This window comes from Parambassis ranga, chromosome 6 (genome assembly GCF_900634625.1).
Source record: "Parambassis ranga chromosome 6, fParRan2.1, whole genome shotgun sequence".
NCBI lineage: Eukaryota > Metazoa > Chordata > Actinopteri > Ambassidae > Parambassis > Parambassis ranga.
Window position 1 is genome coordinate 6,316,928 of NC_041027.1, and position 19,726 is coordinate 6,336,653.

General features: G+C 42.5%; 1 protein-coding gene across 1 annotated transcript in view; it reads left to right on the forward strand.

Moving 5' to 3' along the window:
• Window positions 1-4,977: 4,977 nt before the first annotated feature.
• brsk2a (BR serine/threonine kinase 2a) overlaps window positions 4,978-19,726 on the forward strand; it is a 141,102-nt gene continuing 126,353 nt past the window's right edge. Inside the window, exons 1-2 of the mRNA XM_028407675.1 lie at window positions 4,978-5,037; window positions 5,179-5,279. Coding sequence (XP_028263476.1) covers window positions 5,186-5,279 — 94 coding nt within the window. The 5' untranslated portion in view covers window positions 4,978-5,037; window positions 5,179-5,185. The remainder of the gene's footprint in view (window positions 5,038-5,178; window positions 5,280-19,726) is intronic.

A 19,726-nucleotide genomic window follows, 5' to 3' on the forward strand; every position in this document is an offset into this window, starting at 1 on the left:
CCCTCTGCAGATCACAGCCCATTAGGTGGCACCACCAAAAAGAAGACCTCCAGTATATTGACATCTCAGTATTATCAGAACAGAGTTTCTGCTCATTCATCTGCTTGTAATCAGCATCAGTCTTGATCCTCCAGTCCAGTCTGTTACTTAAGCAGATACCCAAGTACTTGTAATGCTGGATAATTTAAACCTTCTAATATGGGATAGGTTCAAGGTTCTTCTATTCCAAATTTACTCCTATTATACTTTTAATAGTTATAAGACATGTGACCATGGGGCATTTCTTTTTCTTTTTTTGGATATGTGCAGTGGAGGCTTTTCATATCTCAATGGATACCTTGAGACGTGAAAAGTGTATAGCACCATTCAATTTATTCTTTGAAAATAGGACAGAAAAGTGTTGACTGAAAAGGTTAATGGTTGCAGCCACATTACATGACTACATGTTTTAGAATGAATATAATACATGCTGTACCATATGTTTTTCTTTTAAGTAAGCCTGTTAGATCATGTAGCTGGCCCTGTTATTAGGTGCTAAAGGTAGAGCGAATGACATTGCCAGGAGCAATTTCAAATTGGCTAGAGAGGAAAGCTTTTGTATGTGTGTGTGAGTCATTTTCAAGGGTACACTGTACAACAGAGAGAGGTCATCTATGTAGCCAGCCCCACAAGCAACTGCTCTTAATCGTGGCTAAATGAGTAACAGCCGATGGTCTTTTAAGATGGCTGTCCCTTATCGTGTCAGGAATCTGCACAGTATATATTAAAGAGTCTGATGTTGGAAGCATTAGGGGTCAGTTAGGGGATTCCCTGAAGTAAAAAGACAAGCGATAAATATTTTGAAGGCATTGTTTGTGCTTCACATTGATCTGGTATTTAAAGTTCTATTTTGATGATGAATAATCACAGGGGGAAGACATTGTATAACAACATAAACGGATAATGAGTAAGAGAGAGGCAACAGAGAGTGCTGAATGAATGATCAGTGAATTTATTACTGCTAAATGTAGTTGTTTTAGTCCTTCACCCAACGCTTCCATTAAATGTCCCTGTGATTAGTGAGGCGCACACAGCCAACCTAATTATCCAACACCAGAGCCAAACCCTCTGCATGATTACCAACAGTTTGCTTCTTATACTGCAATTACGTTCTTCGTAATGGCAAAATGCTATGATTAAGGAGGAAATGCTCCCTTTGTGTGTGTGTGTTTGTGTTTGTTTGCTCTATAGGTGCATTTTGCAGAAGTCTCTTTACACTAACCGCAATGCCTCTGTTTTGTGTTAATTCAAGATATAATTCTTTAATAATAAACATCATTTCAGGGATCATTCAAGTGGTTCTCTGCGGTGCAACACAGGGATCCAATTGTGCATCTTAAGAGTCATATTAGGAGAGAGAAATCCACCTTTGTTCTCGAGCATATTTTGCTTTGAACAGAGCTGCTTGAAGGTTGCAGCACCACACAGGAGAAACAGAAGCAAACTGGGTCAGATGACTGTGGTTGTGATTTCATGATGTCAGTGGAGAGAGATGAGACGGTGTGAGGTGTGAGAAAATCCAAGACAGGCTCTCTGTTGCTCTTCCCACATCTTTTCTAACTAGATTGGTATGGAAGGGTGCATTTTTGTAACTGAAGGGGAACACTCAGGGCTTCAATATCCTGTTATTAGAGATTTATGTAGATGCCTGTGTAGAGTGAAAGAAAGTTTTTTTTTTTAACCAGCAGGGGGCAGTGGAGCTGCAGCAGTGTGAATGCTGTATGTTACTGTGCATACATATTCCCTGAGGAGTATTTCCCCCCATAGCCTCACTCACGGGCATGTCAGTGTATAGCTGACATGCTGTAGGGACATTTGAAATGCACACGACTGATCATGGTACATGAACATACTGGATGGTGGAACATATGTCTGTGTGTGTTTGTGTGTGTGTACTTCCATATGTGTGATCCCACTCATTTGCATACAGAAGTGGCGAGGGCTCAAGTGTATCTCAATCCAAAGTCCTCTTACAGCCTCTGAGATGTGCGCAAGTGTCCTCCAGTGTCTGTATAATTATGAGACTTTATCCCCCCATGTACATTTGACTACACAACACATTCCTGCTGTCTATCTTGTATTAAATAGCTGCCTTTGATGAGCATATGGGCTAGGTTACACTGTTCTATTTTACATGTGAATGCAGGATATCATTGCATTCAATGTGTTTGAACACACAAAACTGCAGGTTGTAAATAAGAGTTATAAAGATACTGGAGAGTTGAACCACCACAATTGTTTGCTTAGCTTTTATGGCCTGAATTGTTTGAATGTAAGGTTATCTGTATCATAAGATCAGCACCATATGATCCAAGTATGAACAGAATCACTGTCTATCCTCTGTGGTCGTTTTTTTTTGTTTGGTCTTGATGTCTTTGTCCTCACCCCTTTGCTTTCATCAGTGTGCTGAGCTCAAAAAGCCAGCGGGTGACTCTTATTTCTGCCAGGCGGCAGAAATCAGTTCATCATGAAATACACCTGCATTGCCCTTTCATTCATTTTTCTCCCTCCCCAGTTTTAAATGTTTGCAGATGAACACTAATAGTCTCCTCTGTATATGGATGACACGCTAATTAATCAAGCACACTCTGCTGGCCAATCCAGTAACAGCCAACAGCTTCCACCATGCAGCTCGCTGGCAATAACCAGTTTGTACAACCCTGAAGGGCTGCGAGTTCATGTGTATGTTTGTGTGTGCAGCATTTGCTCCTGGTAGAAAACACTGTGTGAAAGTGTGTGTGTGTGTGTGTGTGTGCGTGCACATTGAGTGTAAGTTAATGTGTTTATGGCCTCCTGTTGAATTGGTCAGACTGTGCGATGAAACTATTCATTACATGGTAGTATGGTGAAGTAATTATGGAGTCTGGGCTCCCTCTCATGTCCAGAGGTTATTGGACTCTTGCCGCACATCAAATATGTTCCACTTTTTGGTAAACCTCTCTCTCTCTCTCTCTCTCTGTTTTTTCCCTCTCTCACACACCTCATCTTTCATTTTTCTCTCACTAAAACGAACCTCACAATTCTTGTTAAAAAGTTTTACCTTTTGTTATTATTAGTATTTTCATCTTTAATACTGAATCGTTTTGGTTGATGGGCTGTTTTTCTTAGTAGAAACATATTGTGAAGCCACTTGCTGTTTGGGCCAATGGTGCATTTGTGTTATTTAACAAAACTCAAATAATTCTTGCCTTGCCAAATATTTTGCAAACATCCAAAAGACAGGGAGCTGTTTAGAATTTTGTTTATCCTGCTGATTGAATTTTACAGCTTGGTGGCTCTGGTGTTTTAACACACTCACATAAACACATGCACGCACATGAGCACTATAGCACACAAGCTCAAACACCAAGCTAAGAAGACTTCTCATTAATTTGTTTGTAGGGAAGAGCGAGACAGAGGGAGAGAGAGGGAGGGATGCAGGCTGTGAAGGAGTGAAGACGGATTGATAGGAAGCAGGGAGGTACAGGCATGGTGATTAAAAACTCAGGGTACAGATGTTTCTGGAACACTTCAAAGTGGTGTGCCTGCCAGTGCCAACGCTGGGCATGATGCATTATTGAGATGGTGCCCACCTGGCACCTGGCGCTGCCATCACACACCCTGTCCACCTGGCACCTATACGCGGTCACGTGGGTGACACTGTGGGTCACACCTCCTCGCATAAACCTGGCTCCCAGTGCGGTGAAGGGCATCAGGGGATACAGCACACATAGACCTCAAAGGCACTAAACTGGGGCATGTGCAGATTGTAAAGTTTATAAATGAAAAGTGAGGAGAAATTATGTGAATGTTCGAACATTACACACATACAAATTTATAGAGAACTGTGTTTTTTAATTAGGCTTGTGTATTGGTTTATATATGGCTCCCTGTACATACTGCATAAGAAATGTTGTATCAAAGAGAAGATAAATAGAAGGAGAACATAACTGTCCACATGTGGCCTGCATGATGGTGTTGATGCAATTCTTTCTGCTTAATATTTTTGCAGCCCCCCTCAGCCCTGTTTTGTTAAAGAATATTTACAGGTCACATAGTGTGTGTGTGTGTGTGTGTGTTCCTTCTGTATGTGTCCCCTGACACCTGCACTCTCTCAGGGTGTAAGGAACAGACAGAGGGCAGAGCCACAGTCACAGGTCTCAGACCAGTGGGGTGTGAAATGAATCAGAGGGCCAACACACTCACTCCCTGCTGCACACATTCTCACAGTCGCTGTGCAGTTGTGTTTGCGGGCATGTGAAAGAGATCGAGGTATAAAAGGAGAGCACTGAGTGTGGACGGGGTGACATGTATGTGGTTCTTAGTTGCATTAACAGCAGTAAAATACAGTCAGCATACATATAAATGTCATACTTTTTAATAGAAAATTTGGGGTTTAGAATTCATGCTGGCATGGTATTTCATAAATAAACATAGGGCCTAAAGGACCTTCAGATAAAATCTAATTATTCCAGGAGTAGCCTACTGGTTGGCCTGGGCTGCTCACACGAAGCAGTAAAATGCAACATTAACCACCAGTCCTGCTGAAGCTGGAAGCTGCACTTATACTTGTGATGTGTAAGACTGAAACCTTTATAACAAACATGCCTGGAGTTTCAGTAAGGAAAGGTGTAATATGTAAATTTTCTTTAATAATGTTTCACATTGATGCTTCTTCTTATTCTTCTGATGACTAAGGTTTTCTGCATGTTTTGAACGGAACGAACAGAGTTCGCGTGGGATTTAAAAACTCTCATTATCACAAACTCTTCTGGAAAAAAAAAAGCACAAATGCTCCAGCAACAAGAAACAGGGTGGGAGCCGAGGGCCAGTATGGCTCTATGATTGGATGGAACCGCTGTCAATCATCCCCTGAGGGCTCGGCAGCACCTCCCACAGACGCACAGCGGCAGCGCAACCCTCACCGACAATGATATTCAAGGCACTTGCGGCTCGTCTGCAGCGATAGGAGAAAAAGAGGAGAGAAAAAGAGCCTCACCTCCTCAAACAGCGAGTGAGGTAGGGAGAAAAAAGAGCGACAGAGAGCGTGAGGGAGAGAAGAGGCTGTGGAGTTAAAGGAGAGACAACGGCGGCTTGGACCTCCAGCTAGGAGTGTTTAATTGTCTGCGCTTTATTATAAAGTGTTTAATTTTCACACAGATCCGACATGTCATCGTCCGGTAAAGACAACAGCGGTGCCCCACACGCCAATTACGTGGGACCTTACCGTTTGGAGAAGACACTCGGGAAAGGACAGACAGGTTAGTTGGGACAGCTTGCTCACCGCATCCCCCTCTTTAATTGCACAATTTATTTTCGGAGCGCTCCGCAGCGAGTTGAAATTTGGCCGGCTGGGTGTCTGCAGGTGATAAATAACTAACCGCTTAGTTACAAACACCTGCCCAACCTTGTGGGGGAATTTGGTGGGGTTGTTATTTCACCGGTGATCTGACATAATCATTGTTCACACAGTGGGACGAGGAGGGATTTAGAATGTGTTGCTTTGCATTGGTTTGCTGGATGTGCGTTGGCGTTGGATTGTGTGTGTGTGTGCATCGTGGAGCAGAGCAGCGTGGAAACCGTCCAACACCAGAAATGATGACAGTGTTATGGGCAATGGAAATGAACTTTTTGTGCTCCTGCTCTCCTGTGTGTGTGTGTGTGTGTGTGTGAGAGCGTGTGTGTGTTTGTGTGTTCAGTGATTGGAGAGGCACAACGCTGTTAATCCCGATTTGCCTGATACATTGATCTATTCTTAGTCCGCAGGCACGCAAGGAGGGAGGCAGGCGTTTCTCTTATAGGCTCTGCCTGCAATACGTGGGTTTCCTCCGACATGGAGTAGAATGTCCCACCTTGACAGATTACACCAGGAGCTGCTCACATAGCTGGGAAATAGTAGCTACACTAATCTATATGCATACATCCCAGGGGGATGTAACTATGGGCTTCCTGAATAAGGAGCACATGCTTTATCTCAGCAATGACACTGCAGTTTCTAAAGTTGCATTCCACATGTTGTGCCCAATTATTGCCCGAAGAGGACTTTATTCCATCATGCTGGTAGAGGTGATGCTCATACAGTGTAGTTCTGCTCTGTGACCAGCGTTGGTGACTGGACAGTGAGAATCGTCTGCTGTGCCATGTGAAGAGGAGAAGCAGGCACAGCCCTGTGTAGGCAGAAATAGCAGGAATGATGCAGCATGCTCAGTAAGCTCCCCAGTCCTCAAAAAGAGAGACTTTTCCCTCTCTGCTCCTATCTGCTAGGAGATTTTCTTCCCATCTGTTGTCTAAAATGGTTACAATCGACGTTACTTCCCCAACCCGGTCCAGCTGGTCATGCTGAGCAGCCGTTTGTGTGTGAAATGTTTGTGTGCACTCTCAGACAGTATGCTTTCTTGTGATATTCACTTCATTCACCTGGCCACTCCTCGCTGTTCATTGATGGGATGGAGCTGCGTCTCTTCCTGGGATGTTTCCCCACTAGAAATTACTCATGAAACATGTTGCATCCATACTTGAATAATCTACTAGCTATGATTATAACATGATAGAGCATTGAGAATTAATGTTGTGGGCTGCGCTCCAGTTGTTTTTTTTAATAGCAAATGCAGTATTAAAATCACCTTGGCTGGTCTCCCTGCTACAGACATTTAATCATTTGTGTTTACAGGAGGATCTGTCAGTCAATGCCAGCTCGCTCAGCTTTCTCTCAGAGTCCCTAATGGGTGTTTATGTTGGTATAGAGCTGGTGCTGCGGTCTGCTTCGTACAGACGTTTAATGATATACTGAGATCATCTGCGGCTCAGTTTTTATTTAGGCGCGTGGTGAAGTTGTAGATGCATTTCTCTTGCTTGCCTTTAGATGATGTAGTGTGAGCTACAGGTATAACTGCTGTCAAACTTCTGTAGCAGTCACAACTTCCAAACGAAAGCATTGTTTTTCAAATACACTTTTGTGTTTCAGTTTCACTGAAATAAGGCCCAGCTTTATGCGTGTGCATGTCTTTTCTGTGTTAGAAAAATCATTTGGTTACTGGCGTCTGCGTAGCTGGTCTCTGCCAAACCTATTCAGATTAATGACAGTGCATAATATCCCATTCGCCCATTAACCATTCACTAATCTGTCAGATCTTTTTCCCAGGCTCCCACGGAATGGGCTGGCCTGGCAACTGCAAGCACCCAATGGGCAATGCCGGATAGTGAGTGACAGCTGAGTTTGTCCAGTGAGCTAAATCCCCTGTCAGTTTTCCCAGGCTGCAGTTGGCTGGTTATTATTAGAGGGGGAGAAAGCGGAAGGCCTGTGGTTGATCTGGCTGTCCTGCTCAGAGGAGTTGCGCTGTTCCGTGTTCATTAAGTGATTAGGCCTTGTCCTGACACACACGCACATGGCCACCACAGTGGTTCTGGTCTGGCTTCCTGATCTAATCCTCCACACAGCCAAAGTCTCTCTCACTCACACACTCACGTGGCCGAAAGGTAGCATTGTCCGTCCCATTCTAGCTTAGAAACTTGGCACCTCCACTTTACTGTGACACCTCAGCTGCATAGGGCAGGTATATGTTTGCTAGTGTGTACATAGTTTGCCTTCAATTTTATTTATTTTCCTTAAATGTCTGTAGTCTCTTTTTTGTCAGGTGTGCATGGGGGACTAAAAGTGTCCATAGATGTGGGGTGTCTGGCATTGGATTAGGGCTGAAGCCACAGACGTATAGAGGCCGTTTCCAAGTCAAAAACTGCATTACTGTGCTTGAGTGGTGGAACCGGACTGGGGCATTTTGTATGTCCTGTACTGCATCAAACAACAACAACAACAACAGTAGATGCCAGTCTGCAAAGCAATAGAAACAACCAGTGTTTACATAGGTCTCTGAGTGGTGAAGTGTTTACACAGCCTTGCACTGTCATGTAGCTATATGCATGTAATATCTATATGTGTTACTATGGCAACCAAAAAAATGGAGAAGAAAGTTGTTGTAGTGGGAAAAATGAGCCATGTGATCTTTTCCTGATCCTAACCCGATTGTATGTCACAATAGTACAGTAACTTAGGTGTCTCCATCGTAGAAGGCTTTGCAGCAGGATTTTTTTCTCGTATTTCTGAATCTTGAAGCTTTGTTTGACAAATCCGAATATGGTGGATTTGCGTTTTTGCCAGTGCACTGACTTAAGTCAGACTGAATCACCGCTCTGTTCCCTAATGCGTAGGAAAACACTGCCTTGCTTTGCATTTACTTTGTTCCTGAAGGCTGTTGATTAGTGGGATAGAGGCTTGTTGTCTGGAAAACTCTGCATGTTAATCCAGTGTAAGTCTGTGTTTTTTCGCTAGACTTGGATATTGACAGAGTAAGAGCTGGAGGTTGATGTGCAGGCTCCTTGATTCTTAGGTTGACGTTTAGAGAGTGAAATCATTTGTGCTTCAGGGACTTTCATATTGACTGTTCATCTGACAAAAAAGCTGCCTGTGATGATGTGTCTTGCCCTCCCTTTTTTGTCTATCTGCTGAAGAGTTCCTATTCTGGCTTCACTGGGCTTACGTGGCATTTAAGCCGGCATCCAGTTGTTCTTGTGTCAGTAAAGGGGCAGTCAGTTTGTAGCTCTTGGATTTCACTGTTTGCGGTGTTGGAGTGTGTTTGTGCATCTTCGTATGTGCACTCACTTGCATACCTTAAATAGGTTGTTCCGGGGCCTGGTACAATGCAAACGCTGAATTCGACAATGATTGATAGCTGGTGAGTCGGACATGGTTGATTCAAATCAATGACCGCTCTCAAAGATTTCCTGTCAGGTGGAAGAGATCCATACTGTTTCGCAGCACATGATATTCCTGATGATGACAAGTGAGGAGGGCATATTGACTCAGTGCTGTCAATGAAAAGCCACTTGGCAAATCCACAGAAACTAAATGCATTTGTGTGTGTTACTTGTGAGCAGAGCAGGTGCTCAAACTCGCTGTGACCTGTAGCCTCTGTGCCATTAAAATAATCTTAAAACTCATGTTGAGCTCAAACACAGGTGTCTGTCTCCCCTGCGTTCACAAGATTACCCAGAAAAAGTTGCCAGCTCTGACCTAAAATTGTTGAGTGTAGGGAAGTAAATGAAACGCTGGGATGATAGGCCCATGTTTCAGTGGGCCTATTCTAGAGAATCCCTGACCCAATGGCTGTGCTGTGTTGCTCCCGGCTGGGTAGCACCATGTGTTAGCAGGCTGGATCAGAGCTGTGGAGCAGGAAGCCAAGTCTCAGCTGGTCTCAGCTGTTTGACTGTCTGGCTAAAGCCAAAGCTCTGCTCCCTCAGCCCTGAAATGTATCCTAAATGGCGAGAAGCTGGTGACTGTGTCTTAGCTGATGCATATGGTGTCTATTTGTGAGCATTTACTTTTTTATTGCCTGTGTTGTGTTAATGTTAGTTCCACTTCTCTGCACACACACACACAAACTTTGCCCTGAGTTAATCAAACCAGGACCTTGCTTGCACTCTTTTTACTGTCTGTGACTTTGACTCAGGTTATATAATGATGATAGTCTCTGTCATTTAATGCACCTCTCCTCTCGTCCGCCTTGCTCCATCTCCCTTTCCCTCTCTGTCCCTTCTTTCCCTGGCCAGTCAAGATTCATACAGAGATTCAGCCATGTGGTAAATCAGACAAGACCTCGGTGGAATTGCATCGATTGGGAGGAATGTATGTAGCCAACGATTTTCAGAGATTAATGATGAGGAAAGAGGTGGAGAACTGGGGGGAGGAGCGAGAAGGATAAAGGCAAGGAGAAGGAGGTGGAGTAGAAGAAAAGGAAAAAAAAGAGAGAGTGTGAAGTGGTCTTGAACGTTCTGACCGCAGTGGAGGTTATTAATTAAGGCAAAGTATTGATCATCCTCTTCATTATTCTCCCCTCCCCCCTGATTTTCATCTCTCTATTGCTGTCCTCTAGAGGAGAGAAGGGGCCAAATCTTTAGATGAGTGGTCAATGAATAAGTGTAGGAGTGCTGGAATAGTCTCTGTGGGTGACCATGAATGAATGTGTTTTATTTATGTGTGCATTTTTTTTTTTTTTTTTGGACAGGCCCCATCACATCCGATTTGGTTCACATCCTAACTTGGTGCATTGACTGTCACTTTTTCTCTGCCACATTATATAGCATGGAGAATCAGGTTAGGATGACATGGTGCTACGGTCCATTTTCCCTCAGTTATACTGAAACAAACCACACACACACACAATCCCTTTCCTTCATTCTGTCCATCTCTGCCTCTGTCTCTACTTCTGTGTTTCATGTAATGTGTTATCGTCTCATGCTATTTAGAATTTTACGCTGCTAGTCTCAGTGCAGCAGAGACAATGCAAGCAGAAACACACAATTTCTCTTTTCACGGTGCTCCAAATTGTTACATTTATATGTGACTTCGCTCTGTTGCGTCAGTAAAATTGGTGTGGAGTTTTGCTCTTAGACATCTCTGTACCAGCCCTGGTCTCTGTGCACATTTTATGCTGTCAGTCAGCGCATCAACTTGTCTTACAGGTCTTTTGTTCTTCATCAACTTGGGGCATAGAGTACTGTAGAATACAGTATAGTGTATTAAATGTCTGTGTGCACAACAGTAGGCTTAATCATCCCACCCGCTCTCTCTCTTCCTCTCTCTCTCTCTATCCTCTCTCACCCAGTTCAGATTAACCCTTGCTGAGCCGCCTGTCTGGCTCTGACTGTGAGAACACTGGATTGGTTACCAAGGTTGGTTGTCTGGTTGTCATGGTTTCCCGGCTTCTTGCTGGTTCCCAGTCTTCCCTCAGAAAGAAAGAAAGTGAATGCTCTCTCTCTCTCTCTCTCTCTCTACCCTACTTACTGCCTCTCTATCTGTTGCTCTCATTTCTCTCTCTGTTTTAGTGCAATCTGAAGTTAGGATCAAAACAGATAAGGCAGAATCCTCTGTTTCTTCCTGTGCATGTGGCCTCGACTTCTGTTTTCATGTCTGTATAAAGGACTCTGTGAGGACTTCTTCACATGTACGCTGCATGTGTATGTGCATGCTTGTGCAGGCCGTGTGCTCAGACATACGGTCATGGATCAGACCGGCTTGCCCTGCACTGTGCTCTGTGCTCTGTGCTGTGTTCCCATTTAAATCTAGGAGATTAGCACATGTGGGGAGCCTCGGCTTTAGTTGCTGTCAGCTCAGCTAGGCTTGGCAGGCTGTCCTCAGATCAGGGGGAAAGCTCTGTGCTCCCCCCCCACCACCACTCCCGCCGCCAACGCTGTCTGTCCTGCTTTACCTTATAGAGGAGTGGGCCAGTGACCTTGACTTTGGTACAGTTTACTGCTGCATCACATTCACTTGGACTCCAACCTGGTTATTAGCAGTATAGCAACTTCTTTGACATCATATAAATTTTGACTCCAACCTATCAAAGACGCTTGTTAATCACATTCACTTTTCTGCAATGTAAACTGTAGAGATAATGAAGGTATGAATGTTTTTACTTTTGATTTTTGATTGTAGTATAGCACATAAATTTACATTCACATCCCACAGGCCACAGTTTGCATAGAATGTTTTCTATACAAAGTACTATACAAACTATAGAATTAAAGTATTTTTGCATTTTTAGTATGGGTAGACTAAATGAATGACTTTTATATTGAATAAACCGCTGCCTGTGTTTCCACAGACCTGCTGGAAACTCCCTTTAGACTGTATTCTAAATAAAGTACATGAATGAAAATGTGCACTCATTTTACTGAGTGTAGCACATTCCAGATGGTTGGGGCTGGGAAATTGTGATGCAGAGTTTTCACTGCTGCACCCTCGCATCAGCTCTCTAAGCTATGAAGCACAATGTCGCCCATGTCACCTGAAACACCTAAGATGTGGCCTGACATGTGAAGTGAAGCAGACAGGCCTCAATAAAATTAGGTTTGATAAGCGTGACTGGTCACAAACCAGCATCCTGCACTGGCTGCTGGTCTTTGTGACACTGACTTCTAACACTTGGCCAGACCAAAGAGAATCATCACCATGCGAGCTCAACTCATTTTATCTCAGCTTGGATCATCAAGGAGTCATGTATTCGTGGAGGGAGCAAGGAGTGCAGGTTTGGTTTGTTTACCTGATGATGATCGTGATCACCTTGATCACAGGTGTTACTGCAGTGGTCCGGCCAAAACAAACCGTTTTTTCTGTGTTGCCACTCGATCAGAGGATGTCAGCGATTTAAGCATGCTGCCAGGTCGAATCCTCTGCCATGTATTTGGATGAAAAGTGATCACAGGGAGATGAGATACTAGTGTTAGTGAGTCCAGGACAAGGCTTTGAGTTGTTTCCCCGCTTCTGGTTTGAATTGCAGGTTTTGCCTGTGCTGTTTTGCTCAAAATGTCTTTCCTTGTGTAAGTATTTCAGCATAAATCTTTTAAGACAGCCAGCACATTCTCCCTTTTGGACCTAAGTTTTCTCTCTGTGTTTGTGATTCAGACTAAAAATCAGGTGCTACATTTTTACAATGTGACATACTTCTCCAAAGTGATCTCACTTGTCTGTCTTCTGTTCTTGTGTGACAAGAATGTATCATTAGAAAGTTTAAAAAGAGGTCAAACACTCTAAAAGTCTTATTTATTTTGTAATGGAAAATTAATACTTTTTTTTCGTTAACTGACTAAAAGTCAGTAAATCCAATTTCATACTGCTGTGAGGTCAGGAGCAGTAATGAATGCCTAAGTACAGAAGGAATAATCCATTAGTCAAATGACCTTTTGACCTTTTACAGCCTAGTGGGAACACAGTATTATGGCTAAGAATGATGTGTTTTTCAAGTGTCAGTTTCCGTCTTACTTTCCTCCTTTCTTGGTATTACTCTCCTTTTTTTCTGTCCAGTTGTTAGTGTCCTGCTCTTATTTTTTTCAACTAATGGAACAGTTGATGGAGTGATTAAGAGAAAATTATGAAGTAGGGCAGGATATCATCCCTTTATCCCAAACGGATGACTTTTTTTTTTAAATGTATCTCTTAGAGCTGCTTATTTCTGAGGTACTGCTGCTGTTGTGTGTGGTGCAGCTGTCGGTGAGAATGTGCACACTTGTGTGAGGGCTTTGTGTGTACTGCGTGTTATCTGTTTTACGGGCTCTCTGCCGACATAACAGCGTCTGAGTGCTGTAACTCATGGGACAAGGGGCGAACATAAGAGAGACAAAGAGGAGGAGGGGACAAGCTCACCGTAGGAGAGTCTTTCTGAAAAACCGGAGTCACAGCAGTAAAGCGTCTCTCAGGGTCAACGTCTCTATTATCATTCATATCCAGCATACACAACAGTTGCACATGATGCACAAACTCAAGCATACACACAAACAGTAATGTTCTCTGTACAGCAGGATGATTTTTGGTTGCTACAAGAGTGACTGCAGAGCTTCTACATCATGACTGGTAGAAATACAGCCTCAGCAGGAAGGATTGGTCTTAGCCTCAGGAAGCACTAACACTCCATGCCTTAAGGACATTTAGGAAGCTTGTTTCTTTTCTCTTCAAACCTGTCCTCCATTTAACCTCACAAGAGTTTTTACCTGTCAGTGCAGGTGCTTCTTATAGGTGTTGTTGCACTTGCACAGTCAGTATATATGTAAGCATGTATTCTCTGGGCTTTTATGTGAAAAATCAGTAGTCATGGCAACGCACATTTTTACTGTGCTACTTCACATGCTGAGGCCATGGTTGTGGCCATGCCTGGGTAAGTTGTCATTTTGGTTGGTCAGCTGTGTTGTCTGTCATCAGTTCTGCCCTCATGCATTATGGTTTTTATAATGAGAGCATGAATGTGAGCCAACAGCGTTCATGTCCATCTGCAAGAGCTGATGACATATGCAGGTCTGTGTGTGACACCACATGACACAGTGTATTATCATTATCATCATTATACCATCATCATTATGGCCAGTACTTTTGTCTTTGTGTAATGCTATCTTTCTTTACCTGCTACTTTTGTATTTTCTTCTCATCTGCATCTTAGTAGAAAGTAAGTAAGCCTATTCTTACTGTATCAAGCCCACAATATTGACATTGTTGTAGGCTTATAGGGGCAGAGCGCAATTAAATCCCACCCATACTGGAGGGAAAAACAATTCAATACTCTCCATTGACTTTATATAGCATGGATGTTATTTCTGACTTTTAGCAAAAAAAAATGCCCAATGGCTATTGTTTAAGTTTTTACAAGTTGGTGAACCATAAAGTTGAATATTCATGGACAAAAAAATGTGATGTGAGTCATTTGCAGGAAGAAATGGAAAACTCAGTAGACTGCTGCATGTGCAGAAAACCTTTTGTCACTATGAAGTTAAAAATGTCAACTTTAAGCGATTTCTGGGAGTTAAGATGAAGAATTTTGACATCATGTGGCTAATATTATTGTGAAGTGAGTTAAAATTTATAAAGCTATTCAAAGACACTTTGGTGGCTAACACTAGTAATTTAATAGAGAAATGTAATAATTCAGCAAACTGCAGATATTTTGTGTTGCATGTTTTTCCTGATGGGGTGTTGTTTTCCAGAGTTGGACATGTTGAGCGCTGTCTTTTAAATTAAAAACTATTATTATAGAACATTTTAATAGGGAAATTGTGCACAGCTGTTTTCATTGTGCCATAAAAAAGTCAACCTGCACTGGCATCTTGCATTTTGTGTGGCAAAATAAACCAAATGATTCCATTTTATAGGCTGCATGTGATCTCTTTTCTATTTCTGGTTCTATTACACTCCCTCCCCTATATATCTTGCCACTGCCTTCCTTCTTGACCCTTCCTTCTCCTGCTCCCTTGTTTCCTCATTTTGCACCTAATGGAGGTATTCCCCTGCAGCCTCCAGACCCCGTACTGCCATTCTGCTCAGGTAGGGCTCATTTCATGCAGCATGATTAGATCTCACTGGCAGCAATTCAGGGCTGGATAAGCCAGAGTGCTGTGGGCCTGCGTAGTCGCAGAAGGAATTCAATTAAATCTTTACATATACTCCCCTTGCAGTGTATATCTGCCAATCTGCAGATGTGCATTACGCACACGTACACGTTAACACACTCCTTGCACAGATGCACAGAATACACAAGCTTGAATGCAAAAAAAAATACACACTCGCATACAGTAGACATCAATTTGCACATATTACAGAGGCTGTGGCTTTATAATGATTTGCCTTACCGAGTGCATGAACTGTGATGAGATTGCTCCCTCCCCCTCACTTCTTTCACCATACGTCACAGTGTGCTGCGATGTGAAAGCACATTTTAAATAGCCTAAGTCACAGACATATTATTTGTTGTTTTTGTGTTCAAATAGGCTCATTTCATCTGAATGGAAGCTATCATAGTGCGTGTAATGGAAGAAGCATAGCCTGTGTGCTGACTTTATGGGCAAATGCTGGTAATTGCTTGTAAAGACAGATTTGAACAGAATGTATCCTCGTACTTCATGTAACAAACCACAAGGGAAGATGGTCGCAGTAATTGGACAATGATAGAAGACAGAAGTGTGTGTGTGTGTGTGTAATTTTAATGGGCCTCTCACATTTTATCATCTGTCATTACATTTTTTATTTATTTTTTTAAATCACACAGCATTGTGTGTGCAAACATTTTTATAGTGTTAGTCATTTATTGTGTTCTTCAGTATACATTAACGTAGCGATGAAGTATTCCATTTAAGAATAGAGAGAAGAAGCTGGTCTGCTCTGATTAATCTGACTCCACGTGGGCAGCGGGTGACTATAAAAGCATGGGAAGAGATAGAATAGGATATAAAGGGAAGAGGACGATCCACTGAAGCAGTGTAATGTAATGTGAAACGACGGCTTCTGTCATTTAAGTGGGTGTTACTTTGACATGTTCCATCTGTGTAAACCTAAACCTTGTTGTAGACCATGTACATGCCTTCATGGTGTTAGGAAGGGGTTTAAATCTTTTATTGACACAGATTATGCAAAGAACCTTTATTTGTTTTCATATTTCTTACCTTTTTTACTTGTAAACTGATCATAAGTGCAGAGCACTGCTCCATTCTTTCTAATGGGAAGCTTTGAGGACTAATAAAAACCTTCTTGAAACATTCAGTATGCAGACTTAGAAGATGTTACATCTCCTGAGTTGTATATTGAGAACATTCAGTGTTGTTCGCTCATGTTTGTGACGCCCTCAGGCTTGTGACTGTCTGTACAACTTGGGCTGATTAGGCTTGCATGGGACCTGAATTTATTACACTGTCTTTGTCTGTGTCATACTTCAACCCCTTATATTCACTGCTTAATGAGACTTTATGAAATATTCAAGCCTTTACCTGGAGGACCTCCGTGTGTGTGTGTGTGTGTGTGTGTGTGTGTGTGTTTGTCTGTGTGTGTGTGTGTGTGTGTGTGTGTGTGTGTGTGTGTGTGTGTCTCATATTTAAACCTACCTGTATATATCAGCACTTCCTGATCACTCTCTAGGCACTGACAGATAACGCCAAGACAAGACAGCAGACAGGCACAGGAATACATTTCCATGCACCTGCAGACGGACATAATTTGAGTTGCTCTAATGATTTGTTATTCCAGAATTTATCGTACCAGCTGATGAAGGGGTGCAGGCTAGATCAGCTTCATTAAGCCTGAGAGAGATGTGCTTGTTGGCAGGGTGTGTTATTGTGACTCTCCTCTCTTCTTATATCACGCTGCTCTCACCCTCTCTCTTTCTTTGGCTGTCTCTCCCTGAACACTAAATCAACCAGACCTTTTAATTAAAATACACATTCTCTGTGCACTGTACGCACTATAAACACGCGGAGCCACACAAAACTCCTCACGGCATGCCTCTTCAAAACATATATATTTATAGATACAGTAGATTGCAGGCTGTATATCAAACCAATGCAAAGGAAAGAGGGTTGAACTTTGAGAAAAGCACATATTCCTTGTGTCCTTAATTCTCCCACTTGTCCAGAAGAGGTAGTTAATATACCCCCCTCGTCTTGTTTGACTTTAGGAGTAGACCCTCTCTGCTGCCCTTGCCCTCTTTGAAGATCTCTTTTAATGAAGTGCTCTTGTTCACTGTGAATTACACTGTAGCCGTTTCTATGTCACGTATGAGAAGTCCCATGTATGAGGGCATGGAGGTGAGCGATGAGCACAGAGAGCTCACACAGGCCCTCTCCTGGGGCCCGGGAATATGTGTCCAGACTACGGAGCAATTCATTAAGCAAGTCCCAGGACTCACATCAGGCCTATTCTGGTTTACAGAGAGGCTCTCTGCCTGACATGGCCCTTGCCTTTACATGCACCTCACACATGTGGCATCTCTGATGTCCTATGGTGAGGGTAAGGGAGGTTGGTGGAGAGAGAGAGAGACAGAGAAAGAGAGAGAGAGAGAGAGAAGGCTCCTCTATCTAGCGGCTATATATAAGCAAGCCTGCACAAAGTGATTACTGGGCTTCCTTTGGGGGTTGTTAAATTGCTAAAGCAAAGGAATACTCATTTTGAAAAACAGCTTCTTTGCAGTATTTGTTTTGAATTTTGTTTCAATGTGTTTTAAAATGTATTTTAGCCATTAATAAATGTGGATTTGCATGTAGTTGACACTGTATGTGTGCATTTGCTTCACACAGACACAGATCTCTAGCTATATTTTCTTCCTACTTCATCTTCTCTTGGGCTCATCCTCTTTGCCCATATTTGGATTAGCTCAGAGTTAGGCAAAGTCAGGCATTGACAAAGCAAAACTGGTCTTCAGAAAACCTTTGGGCAGCTAATTTTACATCCCCAGCCTTCTTGCAGCCCTTTGAAAATTGCCATTCAGCGCAGGGTATTCTCATGCACATATTTACACATGTATGCAGAGGCTTCCTCTGGGGGTTCATTAAGGGCTGATTATTCAGTGGAACACAGATAAACTGCTTTGGATGCAATGCAGTTTTATCACCCTTTAGATGAGTCCAGTGCACTCACACCTCTCATGTGACTACACTGAGTGCAGTCGAAGATGAATATGCACATGCTACACACTTCCTCTGCGAGTGAGCATATGCAACAGAGATGGCTTGTGAGTGTGATTAATCTCTGAGGGCCTTAGGTGATGGGGTCAGAGTGGAGGTTCCTGTGGAGCTAATGACAGTGATTAAGATAGGGGTTGGTAGGGCTTAACCTTCATCAGGTTCTTCTCCTCAACATGCTGTCCTCTATAGGACATCAGTAACCTTATCACCGAGCAGAACCAGTTAAAATACTCCATTTGATGCTGTTATAAATGCATCCAAGAACCAACATGCACCTCTCCTCTCTTCTGCTTTGGACAGTAGCCTTGACACACACTTGTTAGAAAACAGTAGAATACATCTGTACATCTTATTCCTATTATATAATTTTGGAAATCCTAGAATTTAAACTGTCACTATTAGTGATATATCACCTCATTGATCTGTGCAGTGTATTGTAGGACTTGTTTAAATGTGCCCTAAAGCTTTTATTGGCTGTAATTTGAAACAACCTTGTTTGTTTTTAGACATTCTACCATAATATAAGCCATCATCAGGACATATTCTAATAATAGTCTCTAGTGGCACAACAGTTTGTCTGCTACAGGAAAGTAGATTGTGTTTGGCTTATTTGACAAAAGCAATATTTAACTTCTAAAGTTCTTTGAATATTAATAATTTGGATGAGTGATTAGCTCAATTATAATAGTACACATAATGGTCTGCATTTATATTGGTTCAGCCGGTTAGTAAAAACAAGCTAATTAGGCCAAGCCACATTAGCTTATGATTATTTTATTTGGACGTGTAATAGCTTAAAAATGCCTGGCTGCTCACATGTTTCCAATCAAACTCTGCAAACGATCCCCATCATATTAAAATCACTGTGAGCTTTGCTTTAATAGGGGTTTCCCCAAGCTTGCAGTAATATGAGTTAAATCTATATCCTCAGTCCAGCACAGTGGTGAGACTAAACTAAGAGCTGAACTCTTTTTAATGGGTTTTTATTAGCCATTTTCAAAGGTGCTTTTTCCATCTCTGCTCGCTTTGCTCCTTCCATCAGCTTCTTCCTCACCCCCTCAACTCTCCCCTCATTTTCATCCTCTTCTCCTTTTTTTCTGCCTTTCCAATTCCTCCTTCCTGTCCTCAGCCTCACTCACCATTCTCCCTTTGGCTTTCAGCATCACCCTGCTATTTCTCTTCTCCTCCATCTCTCTGTATTACCCTTTTTCAGCCTAATGGGATCAACGGTGAACATGCCTCCCTCTCTAGCTTTGGTCTCTACTATATCCTCACTTATCGCTGTGAAGTTAATGAAATGGAGTACAAGAATGACCCCCTTGGCTCTATCACCCCTCCCCCACACATTCTTACCTATGCTATCTTCATCCCAGCAACCTCTTTTTTGAAATATTGACTTTATTTGCATAGCTTTTTGCATTTTATTCTCCTAAAAACAAAATTCCTTATATGCTTTTTAATGGGTATTGAAGTGGAACATTTCTTGTTTATATGTAACCGTGCATACATATGAGCTGCATGTGCTTTTTGCTTTTTCCACTCGTCAGTCTTCTTTGACCAGACTTCCTCCCCCATGCCTTTAACCAGCTCCTGGAGGTAGAAGTGTTCATACTCTGACTAGAAATAACACTATTTTGAAGATGCATCTCTAACACGGTCATGCAGACTCTTGCCTTATTTGCTTGTATACAACACACAGAGATAACATAGGAAGCAGTGTGAT